We start from the raw sequence: 25383 nt of genomic DNA on the forward strand, positions 1-25383 counted from the left end.
GTGTGTGTGTCTCTGTCTCTGTGTCTCTCTTTCTTTCTCCAGGGTTTCTGTGTAACAGCCCTGGCTGTCCTGGAACTCACTCTGTAAATCTGGCTGGCCTCCAACTCACAGTGATGCTCCTGCCTCTCCTCCTGAGTGCTGGGTAAAGGCATGTGCCACCACTGCCGGCTGACCCTCTCTTCTGTCCAGGTTGACCTTTTCAGTTCCTCTGAAATACACTACACTTATTAACCATCCATGCCAGAGAACTTGAAGCACAATTTTTAAAAACCCCATGAGGGCCAGCCAGGCATTGGTGGTCCACACCTTTAATCCCAACACTTGGGAGTCAGAGGCAGGTGGATCTCTGTGAGTTTAATGCCAGCCTCGTCTACTGATTGAGTTCCATAATAACCAGGGCTCCACAGAGAAGCCTTGTCTGAATAAAATAAAATAAAGGTTAAAAAAGAAAAGAAAATCATCCCATGATGACCAGCAAGGTGGCACGATGGGTAAAGGTACTGAGTTAAATCACAGAAACATAAGATGGAAAAAAAAAACTGACACCCCCCCCATCTGATAATCCACACATGTATGAGTTAATATCCACAATTCTTACACAAAAATAAGGTTTTTTAAAAAATCAAATAATACTACAATGTTCCTGTTTTCAAAGAACTTAGAATTTTGTATACAGACTTGTCTTAGGTGATACTTACACATAGGATAGTTAGGCTCTGTTCAGATTTGCTGTCTTAGTTATCTGTGCTTACCATATTGCTTTGCCTCTTGTACAGTATTGAAAGGAGTAGGATTTCTAGGCTAGTATGATGCAGCACCCAGCCTAGCAGTTGAATTTTCTGTCCTGGGGAGTTATTTTATATTTTCCATAAAACCTAACACACATGTGTGTAAGATGCTTGTCCTAGCTGAATACTATATTGTGTGACTTGGCAGATGATCCGGGTAGGGGTTAGCAGGATTTAGGAATAATTTGGGGTCTTGGCAGAGGATGTAAACAGTCCTCACTTGCACTCTCCAAGAGTGAGTGCTTTCAAGTTACTTGGCAATACTGGGCAGTGATTCTAAGCCTCCTACCCGCTGTTCCTGATTGTCTGTTAGCTGTACTTTGTCTTTGTTTCTGCCTCCAGTATGAAGTGTAACGGAACAGACTTTACCACCTGAAACTGCTGCTTCAAGTTCAGATCAGGCAAGGAACAGACCCGGAACAACCAGCAACACCAAAGAAGAGTACACAAGTTGAAGACACAACACTTGATCTGAAACAAGAAGTTTGTGCCTACTCAACAGCTTTGAAAGAGCACTTCCCAACGCTGCTAGTAGTCTTTGTTTTCTTCAGTGCTGTACTGTGAGATTGCCCGGTGCAGCAGCAGTTGTATTCTTTATTAGCTTGATAGATCATTTCCTCTCGCTTTTTTTTTTTTTTTTTTTTTTTTTTTTTTTTTTTTTTTAATACTAGCAACTTTCATCCTTTGGAACTTGTGCTGCAAAAGAAAAGTCAGCAAATACTACTGAAAGTGCAATATTTGATTATCACTGCGAGGTGAGTTTATATTTTTTTCATTGGTTAAGAATATATAAACTGGTGGGGAGGCAGAGGCAGGTGGATTTCTGTGAGTTCAAGGCCAGCCTGGTCTACAGAGTGAGTGCCAGGAGAGGCTCCAAAGCAACACAGAGAAACCCTGCCTCATAAAAACCAATATATGTATAAACTGGACATGGTGGTGTATGAATGGATTGTTTACATGCTTACTATATTGTTACAAATTGCTTATGGTAGTGAATAAAGTGTTCACCAAACTAAATTTAAAGCATTTAGTTGCAAAATATCACTATTAAATGTAGGCTAAGAGAAAGGGTACTAAGTGCTGAGAATATAACTAAAGGACAGTACTCAGGAGGTGTGTGGACAGAGCAGGACTTTCTCAAAAGGCTTCTGCTAGAGTACAGAAGTAACAGTTCTCAGATTGAAGCACAGGGCTGTATTGAGTGAGCAGTCCAGTTACAGACAAGAGTACAGTTTCTGGAGTGTCTAGAGTAACTGGACAGGGAAGCTTTTTGGAGCCAGGTTGTGAGAGGTACAGAATATTGGCTCTGTTCTATATGTATGAGAACCATTGGATGGGTATTAGCAATTTTAATGGATTTTGTTTTTTTCAAAGGCAACATGGCTTGATTCCTTCTCAAATGATTCCTCTCATTTGAGAGGTAATTTGAAGATGAGAAGATCTGCTGAAAGCAAAGAATAAACAGTTAAGACAAAGGCCAGTGTATAGATGAAGGAGTAGGCAGACAGTGGGATTCTAATGGTTGAAGAGTCTTGTAACAGGTTCAAAGTGAAGGAAAGCCTAGGGAGAGCAGACTTATTAGTTGTCCAAACTACAAAGAATGTTTGTCATTTACTGAAATGTGGAATTTGTGTCAGGGCTTGTTGAAATGGGGACCTACCTGTAATTTTTTTGTAATCAGAAGTCAAGGCTACTAGTATGGAATGTTAAACAGTTATGAGGGAATTAGGGTTATAAAGAGCAATTTTTCTTTTTAGTTTCTAGGTTTTCTAAAATGTGAAGTCTTAGAATTGAGAAGGGAATTAGGTTATAAATGGTAAAGGAGGAATGTTGGAAAGAGAACATTAAGGAAGAACAACACAACCATATAGGTAGGAACACAAGAAGATGATTCAAAAAGTCCCACAACCATATTTTAAAATGTTGCAAATTAAATTCAGTGGAAATAAGTTGTCTTATTTCAAGAAGCACACAGGCCTATCATGGATGAGCACTATTTCTTGTGTGTATATGTGACTGTGTGTGTGTGTGCTCTATGTGCTTGCAAGATCCTTTAGAGGCTAGAAAAGGCTTTGCATCCTCTGAAACTGGAGTTCCTAGGTCCTTAGTAAGAGTAGCAAGTAGGGGGCTGGAGAGATGGCTCAGTGGTTAAGAACACTGACTGCTCTTTCAGAGGAGACTGGATTCAATTTCCAGCATTCACATGGCAGCTCACAACTGTCTGTAATTCTACTTCTAGGGGACCTGACATTCATGGCAAAGCACCAATGCATATAAAATAAAAATGAATAAATTAAAAATTAGCAAGAAAGTGTTTAGGCTGTCTCCAACCTCACCCCATGTTTTGTTTTCAAAACAGGGTTTCTCTGTATAGTAGTGACTGTCCTGGAACTCGCTTTATAGACCAGGCTGCCCTTGAACTCAGAGATCCATCTACTTCTGCCTCCTGAGTGCTGGGATTAAAGGTGCATCCCACCAGCCTAGCTCCTGTATTGTTTAACTGATAGCTGCTCTTAGTGATGATTTTATTTCCACAACCAATTTTAAGATAACTTTGTTCTAGCCTGTCTTCTGTCTCTTTCTTCTCTGATTTTTAAAGAGTAAGTTTAGGCTATTGTTTGTTCTATTGGGCTAGATGGAGATGCCTGTAAGGTGTATGGTTTTTTCCACCTGTCACCGAGTCTTGTCCTGCCACTGTGCCAGCCCCAAATAACACACCGAGACTCTGTATTTGATATTATGCTGTTGGCCAGGTGCTAGTTTCTTATTGGCTAGCTCTGTCTTAATTTTTAACCCATTTCTACGTATTTCCACGTGGTCTTACCGAGAGCGGAGGAGTGGCGGTTCTGTTCTCTCCAGACTCCCCATCCTTCCTACTACCTATTTCCTCCTTGTCTCCTAGTCCCTCCTATCTTCCTTTCCTATTGGCCAACAGTGCTCATTAACCAGTATGAGAAACATACACAGAATGACATCTCCCATCAGATGCCTACCACAAATTGAAGCTCCTTGTAAAGCTAAAGGAAGCATCTGGGGTGGTGCATGTCTTAAGTTTCTTGGCAGGCTGAGGCAGGACCTAATCCCACAAATTGAAGACAGCATGAGTAAGAACAAGACTGTATGTGTCTTTTTTTTTTTTTTTTCCCCCTTGTGAGACATGGTTTCTCTGTGTAGCCTTAGCTGTCCTGGAATTCACTGTGTAGAACATGCTGTCCTCAAACTCAGATCCACTTGCCTCTGCTTCCTGAGTGCTGGGATTGTACTGCCTGACTCTGAGCTACCTTGTTTAGAACTGACTTTAAAAGAGAAATAACTTAGTAGTTTGGAAAGAACGACGCCCAGATTCCCAAATATTGTCTATAAAGGTTTGTTTTCATTTAAATGACTTGGTTATATAAAATAAATAAAAAAAATGCAAAAAAAAAAAAAAAGAGAGAGAGAAATAACTTAAAGAATGGAATTGTTACTAGAGAAACCAGCAGACTACATCACAAAAATTTCTCTCAGATGTTATGGCACAAAATTATAACTTTTATTTTTATTTATTTTTTAATTTTTATATGTGTTGGTTTGCCAGCATGTGTGTCTGTGTGAGGGTGTTGATCCCATGGAACTGGAGTTAGCAGACAGTTGTGAGCTGTCATGTGGGTGCTAGGAATTGAACCTGGGTCCTGGAAGAACAGTCAGTGCTTACTTACTGAACCATCTCTCTAACCCCTATTTCAGGGAATTTTGAAAACATTTGAGCTCTGACTTTACATTTGAGAAAATAATCACTGGAAAATTAATTGTAACTAAGATACTAATCTATATGAATAGAACTTAGATCAGTGCTACTATTGTAGGCACTCAATTCCTGGTTGAATGAATAATCCAGCATTGGCTATGCTGCTAGGAGTACCCAGGTTCAGTCCCCAACACCCATATGGTTGATTACAACCATCATCCATAACTCCAGTTTCAGGACATCCTAAAGCTTATTTCCTCAGGTATGTGCTAGGCACTCAAATGGTACCATGTGTACATGTAATCAAACACTCGTGCAAGAAATAAATGTTTGAAAAAATTATGAGCCATGGAGTTAGAATTGGATTGTTTTCATTTTTTTGCTAGTTTTTTAGCCTTTTTTTTCCATCTGTGGGGGTCTTTTAATTTATTTTATGTGCGAGAGGCTTGCCTGCATGTATATGTGTATCTGTGAACCACTTATGTCCCTGGTGTCTGAGAAGGTCAGAAGAGGATTTCAGATCCTCTGGAACTAGAGTTACAGATAGTTGTAAGCTGACACATATGGGTGGTAGGAATTGAACCTGGGTCTTCTGTAAGAGCAACAAGTGCTTTAACCAGTACTGCATTCATCTCCCAGGTGCTGATATTATATTGGTCATGTAGTATCACACCTAGCTCTTTGTATGCAGGCATCCTCCCTCCTTTCTTCTCTATTCTTGGCTGAACTGAAACCCTGCTGTGTAGGCCCAGCTGTCCCCCAACTTATAGATCATCTGCCTTTGCCTCTTAGTGCTGAGATTAAAGGCATGTGCCACCACCACCTGGCTTGTCTTGTTTTTGAGACATGGTTTCTCGTCTAACCCTGGCTGTCCTGGAACTTGTGGACCAGGATGATCTCAAACTTAGAGGTCTGCCTGCCTCTGCTTCCCAGGTGCCCCCTTTGAAGTTCTTTTTTGTTTTGATTTTTTTTTTTTCCATTCTTTCTGAGCACTTTCCATTACATTAAGTATTGACTTTTGTGGGTTTTATTGAACCTTTTTTGTTTGTTTATTATTTTTTAGTGTGTCCTTTATGCCCCCTCCCTGCAGCTAGCTAAGTACATCAGGTTGGCTTTGAATCCCGAGATCCTCCTGTCTCTTCTTTCCAAGTGCTGGGAGAGGGGTTTTGGCAATTTTGAAGAAATTGGTTTTAATAACATAAAAGTATGTAGTTTACCCAAATTATTAGGAATTCCTTGAAAAAATTAAAACATTCCCAAAGTTGTATTCTCAGCACTCAAAAGGTTGAGGCAGGAAGATTGCTGTTGCAAATCTAGCCTGGGCTGTATAATACAAGGCCAATTAAAACTATATTATGAGATAACTGGTTTAAAACATCAAAAACAGTAAAGTTGAATAAAATATCTGTCTTTTCCTATGAGGGATAAAACAGTATCTAAACAAACAGTACTGAAATTGGTTCAAGTCTACAGAAAAGAACACAGTACGTCTTTTCAGATTCTGGTTTATTTTTGTGAGAAAATGGGGACTCTTCCTACCTACAGAGTGATGTGTGGCAGTAATGGAAACTTGAAAGAAAAAGTGCTGGTGGATTGGGGTTACAGCTTTCTGAATTTTGTGTTTCTTATCACATGGGTTTTCATGTAAAAATCTATGGAGTAAGAAAGACTAAATAAAAGTCTAGAAATCGGCCTTAGAAATTCATGATCTAGGACCAAAAAGAATGGTCCTCATATAAATTGATTAAAATCCATGTCAATAAGAAGCTTGTGAACTTCATGAATTGTATTATTATACTGTGGTTGTCTTGGAAGATTACAGATAGTAAAAATGAACAGTATTATGGAAATAGGTTATCTATTTATAGATTCGTGGTATTTTCACTAGATAAGAATTGTCTGTATACTTGTTTTATGGGGAAGTTTTTGATTCTCTTTTGTTTCTAAATTTTTTGATAAGCAAGTCTTTGCTTCCTAGGTACTGGAATTAAAATCATGTTTTGGAGCAGTGGTTCTCAACCTTCCTAATGCTTCAACCCTTTAATACAGTTCCTCGTGTTGTGACTCCCAACCATAAAATTATATTCATTGCTACTTCGTAACTGTAATTTTGTTACTGTTATGAATTGTAAATGTGTATTTTCCCAGTGGTGTTAGGTGACTCCTGAGAAAGGATTGTTGGAGCCCCCCACCCCTAATGGGTTATAACCCACAGGTTGATAACCACTGTTTCTGAAGGCTTGTTTTTCTATTTTACCTTCTTTTGTAAGATAGGATTTTACTGTACTCGATACAGTTCTTCAACTCAGTAAGTAATCTTTATTCTTTAGGCCCTTAAATGTTAGGATTATACACATGAGCCACCATGCTTGGCTTTTTTGTTTTGAATTTAACCCTATTATGAATTGTTATATCAGGGACATTATATATGTAGTATATTATTACATTGCAGCTAATATAAATAAGCCTGACATACTCATTAGATCTCATTAAGTAGTCATTTCTTTTGTAATGAGATTGAATAGCTAGTTACTGGGAATAGAAGTGTCAACTCCCATGAGTTTTGCTTATGCTTACCTTACCTTCCATATAAATTTCTGCAGCAAGTGCCTCTGCTATAGAATTGGCTGTGTAACTAATAATGTTGGGCCATTCAGTTGGGTATATTTAAACTGTAGTATGCTGAGAGCAAATGAATAAGGAAATAATGACTTACAGACAACCTAGTGAGTTATAGTTTAATTCTCAGAATATTTGAGTTATCTGAGAAATTTAGCTGTCTGGTACATCAGCTTCTTGGGAGCTGAGCTATATATACACAGTAATATTTATAGGAACTAAATTTTAAGCAAAAATGTAATTGTAGCATTTTTGTCCTATTTCCCATTGAATTAGAATTGAGATTAGATTCTGCTTAAACTGTTTGAACATTGAGAAGAAATTTGACTTAGTAATTTCCTTAGTAGCCTCTAGAGTTCTTGTTTTTCCAACACAGGTTTCTCAGTGAAACCCTGGCTGTCCTAGAACTTGCTCTGTAAACCAGGCTGACCTCAAACTGCCTGGCTGTCACTAGAGTGTTCTTACGACTCTTATGATGTTTAAAAACTTAGGCATAACACAGGATAGTGATTGCTTAATGTATCTGAGAATATTTTTCAGTTTGACTCTTATTTATTGATCATACTTGTAAACATTGTGCTATATTGCCACAGCTGTTTGATATGGAGAATGTATTTACCTTGTCATCGGATCATCAATCCACTTCTGCAGCCCCTCCTTCACTTTCTTTACCCTTGTCTTCATCTTCTACCTCATCTGGGACAAAAAAACAAAAGCGAAACCCCACGTATCAGAGATCTGTAAGTCAGGAAAGGATTTGATCCAGTTTGTCTTGCATCGTGTTAAGCATGGCTTACGAGAGCTTCGTGGTTTGGGTGAAGTGCCTGCAGACTCACTTTGTAACTTCTTTCATTCACTTTGAAATTAGAATAGTAGTTTAGAACCTTGCTGCTCAAAGAAAGCCCAAGAGCATTGCTAATGGTTGCTTAGATCTTGTTGGAAATGGAGGATTTCACATCCTTATTTCCACCCAGTCAGATTCTTGTGTTCTAATCAAATTACCAAGTGGTTTTAGTTGGAAAGAACTTAAAGCACATGATTTGAGTCATCTACTAGTGGATTTTGGCAAGTGATTCTATTTCCTTCTTGGTAAATGGGCACATTATTTTTATGGACTTTTGTGAAAACTTGAGTTAATACACTTCAGAACAGTGACTGGAATAATAAAGGAAATAGAACTTAATTACTAACAGCTGTGCTTTGATTTGCATATTTTGAGCATCCCACGTCTTTTCTCTCCTTCCTTCCTTTCTTCCGAGACAAGATTTCTCTGTGTAGCCCTGACTCTCAAGTTAACTCTTGAGATTAGGCTGGCCTGGAACTCAGAGATCTACCTCCCTTTGCCTCCTTGTAAGTGCTTGGATTAACAACAATACCCAGTTTAACTGTTTTATCTTTCAAGAATTTTGGTCTTTGGGGCTGGAGAGATGGCTCAGTGGTTAAGAATACTAGCTGCTCTTCCAGAGGACCCAGGTGTTTGATTCCTATTAGCCCTACTTTCTGTAACTCTGGTTCTTGAGGATCCAGTGCTCACTTCTGGCCATGGACAGTAGGCAGTATTTGGTGCACAGACATACATGCAAGCATCATTTACATAAAAAAATTTTGCTCATTGAAGATATGTCCTTCTAGCTAGTAATTGCCTGTTTCAGGTAAGTGGAAATATTTATGTCATAATTTCAGTGAAAAGGACTTTTAAAAACTAAATGTAAAGACTTAGAGATGGTGCTTCTGTAGAAAATTACTCAGCTAGTCTTTATTTAGTAGATGCTTTTTACATTTATGCTTTTTAATTTAAAAAAATCATTAATGATTTATGAAATACCCAAGGTAATAGTATTTGACGTAGACAGATTACATTGTATTGTGTTGTATTGTAATAACTCCTTTTTTTACTGCAGAATGTTTTTGCTTTATTAGATCTTAGAATTGATCATAGCAGTTGTCATTTAGAGATGTTATTAGTGTCTGGGTACTTACTGCTTGATTTCTTATCAAGAAAAAGGTCTTGAATATTCATAGGAATTACTAAACATTGTTAAATAACTCTTCAGCTGTGAGTTTTGTATTAGAGTTTGACTCATAATTCTCTATTTTTTTTCAAGGACTTAAGCATGCATTTGCCACATATTTTTAATTTGAATTAAGTATTGAATAAAAAGTTTATTATGTTAATCTCTACTAACTTTATGAATTCAACCTGCATGGCTTACTAAATAGTGTGAAGATACCTACTTAAATATGAACAAAGGTGTTAATTCTAGATAATGTTTTTTTTAATATATTGATTACTTTTGTTCTATACTTGTTTCAGTAATTTAAAGTTAATGTTAAGTTAATGTCATTGCTTTATCTTAGTATTAAGCTGTAGGAATTGTTTGGTTTTAGAAGTGGAAATTCTATAAGTGACAGCAATTACTTAAAATAATGGTTCTTCTGAAATGTTAATTAAATATTGCAGTAATAAAAATCTGTAAATCAACTTTAAAAAATATTTTAACTTCATTTTCTTTGTCTTTCTATAACAAAGATAAAGATCTGTTACCAGATTTAGTATGCTATGGAAATTATGGGCAGATTGTATATATTGAGTGTTATTTTCTTTTTAAAACAGATGAGCTTTGATCCAAACCTTCTCCACAACAATGGACACAATGGGTACCCCAACGGTACTTCAGCAGCACTGCGTGAAACTGGGGTTATTGAAAAACTCTTGACCTCTTACGGATTTATTCAGTGTTCAGAACGGCAAGCTAGACTTTTCTTCCACTGTTCACAATATAATGGCAACCTCCAGGACTTAAAAGTAGGAGGTAATCTGTCAGCTTACCTTTTAATGCCCTATTGCAGGTCTACTGGTTCTTGAGAGTGCTTTTTCAGTGTGTTATAAGCCAAAGAATATGAACGTTTTAGTTAACTACTGAAACATGTATCCTAACTTTTTTTTACTGTGGTGGTATCTTTTTCAGATTTGAAACACTTAAAGGGTATTGAGTATTTTTTACTTTAGATACTTGGAGGATTTAAAGGAATGAAGTTACATGGTTTCTCTTTCAAAACAACAGAAGAACAAACGGGGCTGGAAATAGGCCACAATAGTTATGAATACTTGCTGCTCTTACATAGGACCTGCATTCAGTTTCAAGGACCCACACCTCAGTTATACTCCAGTTCCAGGGGATCTGTTGGTTTTTTCTGGCCTCTGTGGGCACCACACACTCATGCACGCACGCACACGACTAACATAAATATTTGGTGTACCAGATGCTGGAGGGCCATGCTGTTTAGCATCATTTTGTTTAATCCTCACCAATCTTATATGTTAGAAATTATTTTATAGGTAAGGAAGCCAAAGTATAGAGAAGTTAAAGTAGAAGTTTCCAAATACTGAAATCTTGTATTATCTCATTTTGTAATGCATGTAAATGCCTTGGGAAAGTAGGGCTTGATATATGCTATCTTTGTCTAAGGCAGTGACTCTGAAATGCTCATGGGTATCAGAGTCACTTGTAAGGCTGGCTAAAATACATATTGCTGTACTTGATCCCCAGAGTTTGTCTTTGCCTAGGTCTGAAGTGAGGCTCAAGAATTTGCATGTCACCTAAGCTCCCAGGTAATGTTGATGCTTTTGGTCTAGGAACCACTCTTTGAGAACCAATGGTCGAAGACACTCATGTATTACTTTAGGGTTCAGAAGCAAGATGCCAGTTTTCAAGCATTAGTCCAACAAACATAACACATTCTTTATTTTAGATGATGTTGAATTTGAAGTATCATCTGACCGGCGGACTGGGAAACCTATTGCTATTAAATTGGTGAAGATAAAACCAGAAATACATCCTGAAGAACGAATGAATGGACAAGTTAGTGACTTTGATATTTTGTGTTTCCTTAGGGCCCTGTATTTGCATATCTTTCACATTAGAAAAGGAAGATTGTCCCCTGCCTCCTCAGTTTGCACGAAGAGAGCTCTAGTATATGAAGATAACTTTTAAAATTAGATCAGAAGCACTGGCGTTTCTTGACCTGAAATAAAAACATGGTCAGGACTCGATTTGGGTTTTATACATAACCCTAAGAGTTTACTTACAGTCAGTTTGTATACTGTAAGTTTGAAACTTGGCAGCATGACATCCTCTTGTGGATCATATTAAAATGCATCCCTGTGTATAGTATAGAGGATATTAGAACTCAGTTTATATTGCACAGTGCTGCTCCTGAAATGATTAGCAATGGAAATTTTTTTTTTTTTGACTGGTAGGTTGTGTGCGCTGTTCCTCACAACTTAGAGAGTAAATCTCCAGCTGCCCCGGGTCAGAGTCCAACAGGGAGTGTATGCTACGAACGTAATGGGGTAAACTTGTGTATTTTTCTTAAACCTTTGCCTGATCCATCATGTGATCTATAAGCGTACTTTAAAATTCAAAGTAGAAAACGTAAGCTAGTTGCTAAAATCATTTTTAAATTTGGTTTTTAAGAGGCTTCAAGTGCAGCATAATAAAATTATTTTTAAAGAAAAAAATCCATAGGGCTTCCAAGTGTGTTAGCTTGCCCAAGTGTGTGACCTTAGTTAGAACATTAAGGTAAAATGCTCCTTTAAATCACTTTTTTGGTGGGTTGTGGGGAGGGGGGATTTATTTCTGTCCTTTTAAGCACTAACTCCAGTTTTTTATTTGGAATGCCTTATATAAAAATTGTCTTTTTGAAATGTAACTACAGTCTCTGGGCAAACGCTTCCACGTGTGTAAAAGCTTTTTGAACTTGGATTGCTGCTCAGCTGTGGACTCACAGAAGTCATCAGCACCATGGAGGGGGAAGTGTGTTTATAAATAAGACAACTTACTTGCCATACTGCATATAACTTAAGAACATTGGCTTTAAAACTCCAATATAAAAAGTATTTAAGTAAATAACGTTGTACAGTAAACATGCATCCTGCCGAGATAATAATAATGGCTTGTTAATTCACAGGAAGTTTTTTATCTGACTTACACCTCTGAAGATGTGGAAGGGAATGTTCAGCTGGAAACTGGAGATAAAATTAACTTTGTAATTGATAACAATAAACAGTAAGTTCATTCTTATTTTGAAGTGAGTGCCAGGTGTGAAGGTGTACCCTCCAGGTAGTTCTAAACACTTGGAAGGTTGAAGCAGGCAGGATCAGGAGATGTAGACCAGGCTGAGCTAGGTTAGATCCTGTTTCAAAAACCTAAGAAGTAGTGCTGGGGCTAACATTATCATTTATGAAAACTACCTATCCATTGAAGATTTTTTGAAGAAGGACCAATACTTCAGATTAGTTTTGAGAGAACAATGAAAAGTCAAATAAGAAATGTGGAAAGGTGTGGTCAGAGATGTATCATGACATTTTGGGAGAAATGGCTAGAAGTTTGATTTAGCTGTGTTAGAGTTGTTCTGTAGGAGCATGATCCTTGAAAAACTTGGAGGGAGTAAGATTAGAGTTGTGTAAGTGCTAGAGATAGTGGGCTCTTGTTCAATATAGTACTAGTAGTGATTCGAGTTAGTCCGTAAGATAAAGATCAGCCAGGGATTTGGACATGACCTCAAATTACATTGAGGAGGTCAGAATCTAGATACTGTTTTTTTTTCTTGCCTGGCTTAAGAGGCAAATGATAGTTGTTGGAATGCTAGAAAAAAATGAAACTGGATTGTGCCTTTCTATATTACTAATTTTAGACCATTCACCTTTTTGTTTTTTTGAGACACCGTTTCTCTTTGTAGTTTTGTAGACCAGGCTGACTTCGAACTTGCAGTGATCTGCCTGATTTGCCTCCCGAGTGCTGGGATTAAAGGCATGTGCCAGCACCACCTGCCTAGATCAAACATTTTAATTGAATATGAAGTACATAACTGGGGAATAGATAAAATGGGTTTCAGACAGAAGCCACTGAAAGCTTTATTTCATTTATAAAAATTTCTTATCTATGCCAAAGAGTTGTACTAAATATTTCACCTTGTACTTTCTTGTTTGATTTCTTGAGGTTGGGTCTCTTTGTAGCCCTGTCATGGAACTCAACATGTAGGCTAGACTAGCCTCAAACCCAGAGCTTCTTCCTGAATGCTAGGAGTGAAGGGGTGCGGCACCATGTCCGATATTTATTTAGTGTGTGTGCATAGCTGCTTGTACTGCATGCATACAGTGCCCCAGGAAGCCAGAAGAAAGCATCATATCCCCTGGATGGAGTTTACAGGTTGTGAGCCACACCCATGCCCCACATGGGTACTAAGTTTTAATTCCATGTCCTCTGAAAGAAGCAGGAAGCACTCTTAACTACTGAGCAATTTCTCCAGTACCTACACTTAGTTCTTAGTCCTCAAAAGAGCATTGAAGTAATTTGTCTGACCTTAGACAGCTGTTTTTAGAATATTGACACCCCCCCCCAGTAATACTATTATATAATCCACACTGTATTTGGAATAAACTTGAGTTTATATTACTATTGTTTGTATTAGTATTGTTTTGTTCAAAGATTGGGTAGTGTAGCAACATGTGATGTTGTGTTTTCAGTTCTAATAGGGTGAATATCATTTTCAAAACTATCCTGTCTCTTGGAGGGCAGAAATAAGATGGCACTCAGGAGGCAAAGGCAGGATAATCTCTTCAAGGCCAGTCTTGTCTACAAAGTCAGTTCCAGGACAGCCAAAGCTACATGGAGAAACCCAGTCTCAAAAAATGATAAAGGAATGGCTACTAAATTTATCACTTACTGATAATGGACTTTTTAAAATTCTTACCACAAATACTCAGATTACCTAACTGTAAAACTAGAGTTTTTCCACCTTTGATGGTATTCAAGTTCGTTATTATTTCAGTTCTTCTGTTAAAATTGCCAAGTAGAGCCAATCAGTGGTGGCATACACTCAGGAGGCAGACACAGGCAGATCTTTGCCTGGTCTACAGAGCTAGTTTCAGGATAGGCTCCAAAGCTCCAGAGATCCCCTGTTTCAGACAGAGTGAGAGGGAGGGGGAGGGAGGGGGAGGGGGGGAGAGAGAGGAGAGAGAATGAGAATTGTCAAGTAGAGTAACACATCATATACCCAAGTAAGTTTTCTTTGTTTTTTAATTTTAAAAAGTATTTCAAAAATTCATGAAAAAGAATCCCATGAATTTAATGTTAGAAAAGATGAGATTTTGAGCACTTTTTTTTTTTTTTCTCCCCATATATAGAAGGGTCAGATATCAAACCTTACTTTTGTTCTTAATGAGAGAATTTTTAAGACTAGGGGATTTTTTTTTTTTTTTTTTTGACTCAGTAATTTGTAACCCAACTCAAATATTTAACACTCTTGATTTCTCTCTCTTCTTCTCCAGCACTGGTGCTGTAAGTGCTCGTAACATTATGCTTTTGAAAAAGAAACAAGCTCGCTGTCAAGGAGTAGTTTGCGCCATGAAGGTAATTGTTTGCTCTTGTTTTTGAACTGCTTTTAAGCATTGTACTACAAACCCAAACTTCTTGGTTTTCCTGTCTTCTGCTTTAAAACCATTTCGTTATTAACTTAAACTGAGTTTCATACATTCCTTGATTGCTAGTTCTGAAAGTCTTGGTAAAGGTAGACTTTACCAAGCTGTATTGTTTGGGCTAAAGTATAATCTTAACATAATGCTTACTGATTTTTTTTTTTTAATTGTAATCATACATTTAAATATTGATTGGTAATGTTCTTGTGTTTGGGGGGCTTTTTGCTTTAGGAGGCGTTTGGCTTTATTGAACGAGGTGATGTTGTAAAAGAGATATTCTTTCACTATAGTGAATTTAAAGGTGACCTAGAAACCTTACAGCCTGGAGATGATGTGGAATTCACAATCAAGGACAGAAATGTAAGATGTTCATTCACTAACTTGGTCATTGGCCTTTTGATACTAATAGTGGATTATATGATTAGGAAACAATTAAAATTATGTGACCCCTTGCCCATTCCAACCTCTTGACTTAGGGTAAAGAAGTTGCAACAGATGTCAGACTATTGCCTCAAGGAACAGTCATTTTTGAAGATATTAGCATTGAACATTTTGAAGGAACTGTAACCAAAGTTATCCCAAAAGTACCCAGTAAAAACCAGGTGAGTTGTCTTTATCAGAAGATTCTTCTTTTGACTAGTCAGCAGTACAATAGTATGGGGGGGTACACTAAAATTATAGTCTGATTCATAAATTGTGTATAGTAGCAGTATAAAAAATTAAAGAGATACTAAGGGTGTTGCTAAATGACACAGGACTGTCTTAAACATGTAAGGGTCCCCAGTGCTGCAGAAAGAAAAGACAAAACTAATGAATGGCATGTTGATGGGTGTGTTTTTTACTGGGTAATTAAGATCAAAAGGTACATTACCTACATTGGGAAAGATCTTTATTATGTTGGATTGCTTTTGTTGCTGCTGCTTCTCCAGTCACCCCTCTTACCATCTGTTAATTTATAGGGATGTAGAGTGAGAGGTGTCATTGCTGGTTAAATAGGGGATATAAAAGGCTAAAAATGTTTTTCCTTAATATTTTTTGGTATCATAGAACAATCTTGACTGCAGTGTTTAATTTTATGGTTGTCATGGGACCTTAGATCATGAAGCTTTCATATTGGGCTTTATATTGTCAGCACTTTTTTTTCCCCCTTTCAGGGTACTATATTATAAATAAGCTATTTACTGTGTGTTCTTCTTGTTTGACTTAGAGCTAAAAAGGATGAGAAATCTCCAGCTAAAATCGTTTTTCCTTCTCATCAGAATGATCCATTGCCAGGACGAATCAAAGTTGACTTTGTGATTCCTAAAGAACTTCCCTTTGGAGACAAAGACACAAAATCCAAAGTGACCCTGCTGGAAGGTGACCATGTTAGGTTTAATATTTCAACAGACCGACGTGACAAATTAGAACGAGCAACCAACATAGAGGTTCTATCAAATACATTTCAGTTCACTAATGAAGCCAGAGAAATGGTAAGTGTTTAGTGTGATTGGATTGTTATCTAACATTTCGGGTTCGTTGATAGATTTTGATTTGTGCTATAAACTGGGAACTCTTAGGCTAATGATTTAGTGAATAAGGATGTTTACTTCCATGTGTGACAACCTGAGTTCAAGCCCCAGTATGCACATGATGAAAGGAGAGAGCCAGTTCCTCCAAGTTGTTCGAGGAACTAGGTTGAGCTAGTGACTCTTATTGAGTACCTTATTAAGTAGCTAAGAACCATATATTTGAATTAGTCTGAGCTTAACATCTTTCTCACTCTTTATCTTGGAAATACATATAATTTAAGTTTAGATTGGAAATCTGGATAATTGTTAATTTAATGTGAAGTATGTTTTCTTAAGATTTCCTCTGATATTTAGTAAACACTAGGTTAAGCTGTGCTCAATAGGTCTCACTTCCCTTACGATAATGCTATGCATAATTTTAATGAGCGTACATCTAGGAATGGTATGTGCCTAACTTGTTACCCAAATATATCTTTAAAACCTTCTGTGGACTGACTTTTCTTAAAATATAGTTTGTATTTAGTGTTGTTGGAATCATACCATCGGTAGCATGCCTCGGTGTTTTCAGTAAAAACATAATTTTTGTTAGTTCATTGTTTGTTGACACAGGATTTCTCTGGAACTGTGTATTGAGCAGGCTGAACTTGAACTCACATAGATCTACCTGCCACTTGGCCTCCCCAGTGAGTTCTAGGTCAGACGCTAAAGCTACATAGAGAATAACCCTGTTTGGAAGAAAAGAAAAAGGGTGAAAAAGAAGTATCCTGGTTACCATCGGGAGTTTGACAAGGATTAAATGTCAAAATACTCATGTCATATTCAAAATTCTAGTAGTTATCTACCACTGCAGTAAATGATCAATGTGCAATTCATTGACGTGGATTTAATTTTAATGAGCATCTTGCATGTTCCAAGGTCTGTGGATACAGTGATCCACAAAGCCTGCATTTTCATATAGAATTAAAGGAAACAAAATATTAATTACATTCTGATTTTTGCATCTTAAGTCTTTCTAGGCCTAAACTCGTACAAGCTTTTCAAGTGACAATAAAGTGTTGATTTTGTTATGAGGTATAAGAGTAAATATTTGAAATTCTTGTATTGTCATTTGGCTTTTTATGAAATACAGTGTATAAATGGTTATAAGACTTTTACGATGTACATTTACCAAGGAGAGGCACCTGGAAATTCTCAAAATTACTGGGGTTAAAATACATTTTTAAAAGTTGGTCAGGCAGCATGTAGGTGGGCAGTTGAAATTTGACATTGGGTTTATTAAAAAAAAAATAGTATTTACTATGTTGAAATTAGTTTGTATATAAATAAAAAATCCTAAACTGATATAATCAGATTAGGTTTTTGAATATATAAGTTCAACCTGATGGTGACTCTGAACTTCTGGTTTTGACAAACTGCACAACCAGTAAAAATGTTATTTGGGTTTCAGGGTGTGATTGCTGCCATGAGAGATGGTTTTGGTTTCATCAAGTGTGTGGATCGTGATGCTCGTATGTTCTTCCACTTCAGTGAAATTCTAGATGGGAACCAGCTCCACATTGCAGATGAAGTAGAGTTTACTGTGGTTCCTGTGAGTAGTTGTTGGGGAAGATTGAGGGGTGATTTTTTTTTTTTTTTTCTGCTGTCTGTTTTATAATTTTAAAGTTAATTTTGTTTCATTTGTAGGATATGCTCTCTGCCCAAAGAAATCATGCTATTAGGATTAAAAAACTTCCCAAGGGCACGGTTTCATTCCATTCCCATTCAGATCATCGTTTTCTGGGCACTGTAGAAAAAGAAGCCACTTTTTGCAATCCTAAAACCACAAGCCCAAATAAAGGCAAAGACAAGGCAAGTGTTATGTGATCAGTTGTTTTGCATGTCTTTTATCTTTGATTACAGAGAGACAGTCCACATAATAAAACATTGTCTCCATTTGGGAAGGGATGATTTGTGACAGTTTCTCTCTGTAACAGTCCTGGCTGTCTGGGAATTTGCTTTGTAGATCAGGCTGGCCTTGAACTCACTAAAATCCACCTGGCTGTGCCAGTACTCCTTTTTTAATTCTCTGCATAAGCCATGATGGTACTGGCCTGTGATTCTAACACTTCTAAGTTAGAGGCTTGAAGATCAGGAGTTCAGAGTTATTCTCAGCTGTGTAGAGCATTCAGACAAACTTGGTTTTTAAAGTATCTAATATTAGCATTTCTTAGCTTCAGCATCTTCCACAGTTCACAAGTGGGATGTTTTAGTCAGTGTCCTTGCTTCTTCCCATTATGTCTTGCCAAATGAACTGTGGAAGGCAAAACTTCATTTAAGAACCATTCATCAAAAGCCTTTACCTCTATAGTAATTAAAGTTTTTCATATTGGATATATCACATTCATGTATTTGTATTTCCCATTTATTAACAAGTTTGTTTATATAGAAGTCTTAAGTTCTGCTCTCACAAATATGTGTGCAGAATGATTATTGCTAGATGTAAAGTTTTCTGTCATACATGTTGGGCCATTAATACGCAAGTTTGTGAGAGTACTCTGGCAAAGTAAATAACTGGCAAGGTCTGGAAAAGTTCTGTTCAGGTACTGGCATTTAATTTGTGGAGATAGAAAAGGGCATTTCTGACAGAAAGGAGGTATAGCTAGAAAAAGGGAACAGGGAGGATTTCTTTGGTTTTAGTTGAGGGAGAACATTGATAATGGCTATGTTTAGTGATGAACTTGGACTTTATTAGACATGTACATGAGGAAAATTGCTATTAATATAACACTAAATGAGATAGTCTATTATAAGGTACATGAGAGAGTTACTAGAAAACAAATCATTTTAAAATAACCATCAAGGAAGGGACCATTGTACTGGTTTGGTATTGCAGTTTATTTAACTTTAGACTTCCTGGTAACAGTGGAGATAGTTTCGCTAATACAAATTTCCTGTCTGGTAAATTACTCATGTTTAGTAAATTAATGTATAAATAATCATAAAAATATGGATTGCTGAAGAACACAAAGTAAACTGGCTTTGTTTATGTAATAGCAGTGAGGTGTGGACATTATTCCCATAAAAATGGTATTAAACCACAAAATGATAATTGTGGACAGATTGTATATAAATTGTGTGAAAATTATTATTAGTGTGGGAATGCTGGTATATCATTACCTTCTATCAAGTGCTTTGATTTGTGCTAGTTCTTAAATCAAATTAATTTTTCTCACACTGATACTAGTGGCCAAACATTGAAGTACTGTAGGACTGTAAAGAGGATACTTCATCTGCTAATTAGGAATATTAAAGAGTCTTCATGAGAAGGCTAAGCTTCATGCTGCAAACATTTTCTCATGACGGGAAATGACATACTCAATTTTTGATAAAACAGAAGAGGCTCAGCGATAGTAGATTGAGGCAGTTCTGAGTGAAGGCAGGCACCTTTTATTCATGTGTTTCTGTCTTGTATTATTTAGAGTGTCCTGGAGTAAATTCCTGTGGCTCTGCCAATTCTTTGTGTTAAGGATTTCTAAGTTCTGTAGTTAATTCTTTCTTCCTTTTTTATAATTTGTTAGTGTTCTTGAGGAATTTGTAATATATATATATATATATTTTTTTTTTTTTTTTTTTTTTTTTTTTTTTTTTTAGGAGGCAGAAGATGGCATTATTGCTTATGATGACTGTGGGGTGAAACTGACTATTGCTTTTCAAGCCAAGGATGTGGAAGGATCTACTTCTCCTCAAATAGGAGATAAGGCAAGAAAAGAAAAGTTCATCTTGATCATGAAGCCTAATGAATACTTTAAATTTTGTTAAGCTTGGGTGAAGTATTTTTTAGTACTTGAAAGGTTAAGTATATAATAAAACAGGGTCTTGTAAACTTCTAAAACATACCGAAACTGAGTTTTTTAGGCATGAGTTTTTTGTTTTTTCAAGACAGGGTTTCTCTGTGTAACAACTCTGACTTCTTGGATTTTGCTCTATAGATCAGGTTGGCCTTGAACTTAGAGACCCACCTATTTTTGCCACCCCAGTGCTGGGATTAAAGGCTTGAACCACCACTGCCTTGCAGCATGAGCTGTTTTTAGAGACAGGTGAGGTGGATACACCTGTAACTCTAGCACTCAATAGACAAGAGACCCCAACCAAGCTTAAAGTACTTACTAAAATAGAGCCAGTATAAAATTATGCCAAAGATTTATATTGCCTCCTTTTTCAGACAGTCTTGTTTTAGAGAGATTAAGACTACAAAGAGTTGAGGGGCAAAACTTAATCCTTTATGAAAAAAATGAGTTGCAACATCCAGTGTTTTCTGGAAATTATTCTATTAAAGAAATTCCAAAAGAGATCTGAAACAACAAGCATGATGTGGGGTGTTCTGGGTTTCCTTTTTAGAGTTACAGAATTTGATGTGGGAGTGACAATGGTACTAATGATCTTCTTATTTTTTGTAGGTTGAATTTAGTATTAGTGACAAACAGAGGCCTGGACAGCAGATTGCAATTTGTGTGAGACTTTTAGGTCGTAATTCTAACTCCAAAAGGCTCTTGGGTTATGTGGCAACTCTGAAAGATAATTTTGGATTTATTGAAACAGCTAATCATGATAAGGAAATATTTTTCCATTATAGGTAAGGAATACCTTTTAGGTAGCATACTATTCATGTTCTTTTGCATTAGAGTTTCAAAATTTTAATCAGTAGATACTTTTTGATAATTACAGTTTTTGAGACCCAATTTTCTTATTTGTAATTATGGCATGATATATATAGAAGTTAGTCATTTGCCAAAGAGATAAATATGCACTTAACCTGCCTTTCCATATTTCTTCTTCAATAAAGATTAGTTTTGTTGTAAATATTGGTACCAGAGTGACGTGATTTGATACAGTTATAGCATATAGTGTAAAGTGTGGGTTCTTTGAATCAGAGCCAGCCTCATTAATGTGGTCTTTCTTTTGTTTGTTTAAGCATTTAATGAATCAATACCTTAAAACCGTGTTCATTGTAAGCAGAGTTGTCATGAGTGTTAGGAGAGTAACTGTTGATGTTAGTAGTAGTAATGGCTTCTTTTAATGTCACTCTTTTTTTCATTTCCCTTTAGTGAGTTCTCTGGTGATGTTGATAGCCTGGAACTGGGAGATATGGTTGAATACAGCTTGTCCAAAGGCAAAGGCAATAAAGTCAGTGCTGAGAAAGTAAACAAAACTCATTCAGGTAATGAATTGTGATTTCTTATCTTATGCTTTGATTGGAAGACAATAGATAGGGTGGGAGAAAAGCATAAGATAACATTTGCTCTCAGATGCCAGAGCAGCAGTCCACCTTGGCTGTTTGTCAAGACATCCATGTTTTTACTCCTACCTTGGGTTTCTAAACTTCTGGACATGTTTTTGTGATTTGGGTAACATATAAGATGGCATTTTAAATTTGGGAGCTGTAGGAGTTTAAAGCAGGCTCTCTCTCTGTGGCTAGCCTGGAACTGGCTGTGTTGATCACATTGGGCTCAAACTCAGAACCACTGGCTTTAGCTTCCTAGAGTATTTGCCACACACTAGGAGTGGGATGGGGAAGGTGAATTAATGCAGTTCTGATCATTTTTGGGAATCGTATTAAATGTCCTTTTTTTTTTTTTAAACACCCTCGGGCTTTTTTTAAATCCCAGAAATGTATTATATATATAAATACATCTTAATGCGCTTAGGAAAATAGATTCTCCTGGTAGATTACTTCGGTGAATTATAGGCCTAAATGTGGAAAATGAAGACAATTTTAGCTGTTTAGGGTCTCTAGTTTTAGGGGAGTGCGCTTTCATGTTGGGAGTGGAGCCCAGGGTCTATCTAGCACCTGAAAAGTATAGCTCTGGCATCTTCTGTTTTTACACAGCCTGCAATGCCATTTTGGCTTTCTTTATCTAAATTTCCCAAATAATACTTTACCTTGAAGCCTAGATGTAGGACAGCTAATACCGTCCATTTTGATTCCACAGATACCTAATACACAATGTGTTTGGTGCCCTAGAGATAATACTTATGAGTAAACCACACAAGTCCTGGTCTGTTATGCTGGGTTCTCTCTCCCTACCCCATGGGGTAGAAAATAGAAGTAACAATAACAAAATTATCTGTTTATTTGTTGGTTGATTTCATTTTACAAGGCAGGGTTTCTCTGTGTAGCCCTGACTATCCTGGAATTCACAGAGATCTTCTGCCTTGTGAATGCTGGGATTAAAGGTGTGTAGCACCATGTCAGGCTCAGAAAACATGTTTAAATAGGAGTGTTTGTTATACCAAACTAATTGAGTTACTTGCCAAACTCAGGCATCTTTAATGGCATTTTGAAGCATTTATGTTTAAGTAATTATTCAGGAATTAAACTGGCTTCACATTCCCTATAATCTCAACTAGGTGTAAAATCTTGTTCTAAGTCAGCCTAAACTAATCATGCATTGGGTGTTCATGCAGGTGTTTGGGCATGGAGAAGGGAGGAAATGGGATGAAAAGGTCATTCAGTGCTTAAAACTATATGCATAATAATGTATATTCTTTCAGAGGACCTAAATTCCCAGCCCCTACCTCAGGTAGTTCATACACAATTCTCTATAAACCAGCTCCATATCTGATGCCCTCTTATAGCACAGTACGACAGTCATTGCAGAGACATACCCATAACATATAATTAGAAATAATAATTTAAATCCTTGAAAATCTAAGCAAAAAACATTCACCTCATATGCACATTGGGCTTGTATTTTTTGCATTCCCTCTATCAGAGTTTAACATTACTGAGTGAAAATTATGTGTGCATTTGTTTTGTAGTGAATGGCATTACTGAAGAAGCTAATCCCACCATCTATTCTGGTAAAGTCATTCGTCCTCTGAGAGGTGTTGATCCAACACAGATTGAATACCAAGGAATGATTGAGATTGTGGAGGAGGGTAAGCACAGTCCATTCCTTCTAATGAGCACTAACAAGATTTTAATATATGATACAAATAATATTGCATTTGTTTTCAGATTTTTTTGGAAACTTAATTTAAAAGGACTGTTTCTTCCTATGCTTAATATTATTTCTATGTTCCTTGAAAATGATATCAGTCTGGATTAAACTAAACAAATGTCAATGTTTAATGTTGAATGGTAATATTTTTTTTAAATCCTCTAGTCATTTATACAGTTAATAGCCATTCAGTTTTGTGAATACTTCACTTCCTGAAGTTCTGTTCCAGGTTTTGGCTTTCTCCATCTCCAAGCAATCAAAGTTTTGGTACTTATTTTTTCCCACTAGCCACCACACATAAAGGCCAAGTTTATTTGAAAAGTGTGCACCAAGTAAGTGTAATAGAAGTAGTAGGGAATGCTGAATGATTAGGATAACAGGATTAAATAATGGAGTAGTTGAAACATTTCACTCACATGATGATTTGTCTCATAAAGATGTCCTAGAAAGAATGTGAAATTAAGGGAGAAAGTTCATTTGTAGAAAGAAAAGAACCTTGATAACCAGTTTTTTTTTTTATCACATGAGGTTCTTAGAAAGTCCTTCTACATGAATTCCACTGTTCAATTTTCCCTGCCCCATCATAGCCCTCCAAATAGGAATTGACTTTGTGACCCAAGTTATACTCTGCCTGACAAATAAAAGATATGTGGTCTACTAATTTTAACGTGTGCTGTCTGTCAGTTGTCTGTTTTGGTTTTTTGAGACGGGGTTTTTGTTTCTCTGTGTGACAGACCTAGCTTTCCTGAAACTCACTTTGTAGACCAAGCTGGCCTTGAACTCAAGAGTTTTCCTCCCTCAGCCTTGCAGGTGCTGGGATCACTGCCCAGCTTTTTTTTTTCCCCCCATGGTACTTTAACATTAAATGCTAGTTCATTTTCTTCATCTTTAAAAAGACGGTGGTATCTTTAGCCTCGGGAGAGTCTATGATTACTATAAATCATAGACGTCTTAAAAATGGTTGTACCTCTTTACAGATTAGTCTGCTGGAATTATTTCAAACATTTGGGACCTGTGTCTCAGCCTTATAATTATTAATAGGTTAACTAAGCATTTGTTGCTCTATAGCTTATTTCTGTTGCTAATCTATTAGCTTTGTCTGAATGCATAGTCAATGAGCAGGTCACTTACTTTCTCTCTTTTGCATTGGTCTCCAGGTCACTCTTTATTGTTACAGTGCAGAACGGGCAGAACGGGGGTGGGGGATTGGAACACGTGGGAAGAGCCTGATTATAAGCCCTGACCTCTTAAGAGAAAGGAATCTGGATCATAAATAATTTTGGATGACAGATGTATGCATTGATTTACCTATGCCTTGCTAGTTTGCCATCTTGTCGGTATTTTTGGCTGGTTGGTTCATATTTTTGGTTGTGACCCTAGCCTTTAATGGCTGAGCCATCTCTCCAGCTCTGGCTGATTGGTTCATAATTTTAGAAGTTAGTTAGTTGAACTATCTGGGTTTGTTTTTGTTTTGTCATCTGCTTCCATGTTAATCTTTAACATTTAAGGTTCCTATTAACTTTTAAGGCAAAACTTTTCATGTTTAAAAAAATTACGATAACGACTTTGTGTTACTTTGCTTATAGGGGATATGAAAGGTGAAGTGTATCCATTTGGCATAGTTGGGATGGCCAACAAAGGGGATTGCCTGCAGAAAGGGGAGAGTGTCAAGTTCCAGTTGTGTGTCCTTGGTCAAAATGCACAAACTATGGCCTACAATATCACACCCCTTCGTAGGGCCACTGTGGAGTGTGTGAAAGATCAGGTAATTAAGTGCTGTGTCTCTGGATCAGCATCTGTCCTTTTATAATGTTGATAAGAAAAGGTCATCAGCCAATATTAATGTAAAATTTCCCCCTACTATATAGCTTTGACTGGCTTGGAACTCACTATATGATGTGAACCAGGTTCTCTTCAAACTCATAGAGATCTACCTGCCTCGCCCTCTTGGGTACTGGGATTAAACTGCCATGCCTGACTCCTGTTTTCCGAGATAGGGTTTCTCTAAGGTTTTGGAGGTTGTCCTGAAACTTGCTCTGTAGACCAGGCCTGGGGAGAGGGAGGATTAAAGGTGTGCACCACCACTCAACATGACTCCTGTAGTTTTTTTATATTGTTTTGGGAGGAAGACAAGGGGGAAAGTGGCTACATTAACAAGGAAAAAAATAAGAGTTCTTATTAATAATTACTCAGTGGGTACTATCTTAGTCAAGCTTATTATAAGATGAATGGCAATCATCTCAAAGGTGTAACTTTACACCCAGCTGAATTTGGCTCA

The 25383-nt window shown here is 37.0% G+C and overlaps 1 protein-coding gene across 3 annotated transcripts in view; it reads left to right on the forward strand.

Annotated features, from left to right (window-relative positions):
* The window catches only part of Csde1 (cold shock domain containing E1), a 35904-nt gene that overhangs the window by 7611 nt on the left and 2910 nt on the right, over window positions 1-25383 (forward strand). The window contains exons 2-18 of one of the 3 annotated variants that reach the window (XM_051199181.1): window positions 1131-1543; window positions 7728-7874; window positions 9749-9947; window positions 10888-10997; window positions 11396-11488; window positions 12106-12203; window positions 14468-14549; window positions 14846-14974; window positions 15091-15216; window positions 15874-16086; window positions 17573-17713; window positions 17809-17973; window positions 19756-19863; window positions 20562-20737; window positions 21210-21322; window positions 22924-23043; window positions 24692-24870. In XM_051199181.1, coding sequence (XP_051055138.1) covers window positions 7737-7874; window positions 9749-9947; window positions 10888-10997; window positions 11396-11488; window positions 12106-12203; window positions 14468-14549; window positions 14846-14974; window positions 15091-15216; window positions 15874-16086; window positions 17573-17713; window positions 17809-17973; window positions 19756-19863; window positions 20562-20737; window positions 21210-21322; window positions 22924-23043; window positions 24692-24870 — 2190 coding nt within the window. In that variant the 5' untranslated portion in view covers window positions 1131-1543; window positions 7728-7736. The remainder of the gene's footprint in view (window positions 1-1130; window positions 1544-7727; window positions 7875-9748; window positions 9948-10887; window positions 10998-11395; window positions 11489-12105; window positions 12204-14467; window positions 14550-14845; window positions 14975-15090; window positions 15217-15873; window positions 16087-17572; window positions 17714-17808; window positions 17974-19755; window positions 19864-20561; window positions 20738-21209; window positions 21323-22923; window positions 23044-24691; window positions 24871-25383) is intronic. The other 2 variants (XM_051199182.1, XM_051199183.1) reach the window with 2 other exon arrangements.

Source organism: Phodopus roborovskii, unplaced genomic scaffold, assembly GCF_943737965.1.
Source record: "Phodopus roborovskii unplaced genomic scaffold, PHOROB, whole genome shotgun sequence".
NCBI lineage: Eukaryota > Metazoa > Chordata > Mammalia > Rodentia > Cricetidae > Phodopus > Phodopus roborovskii.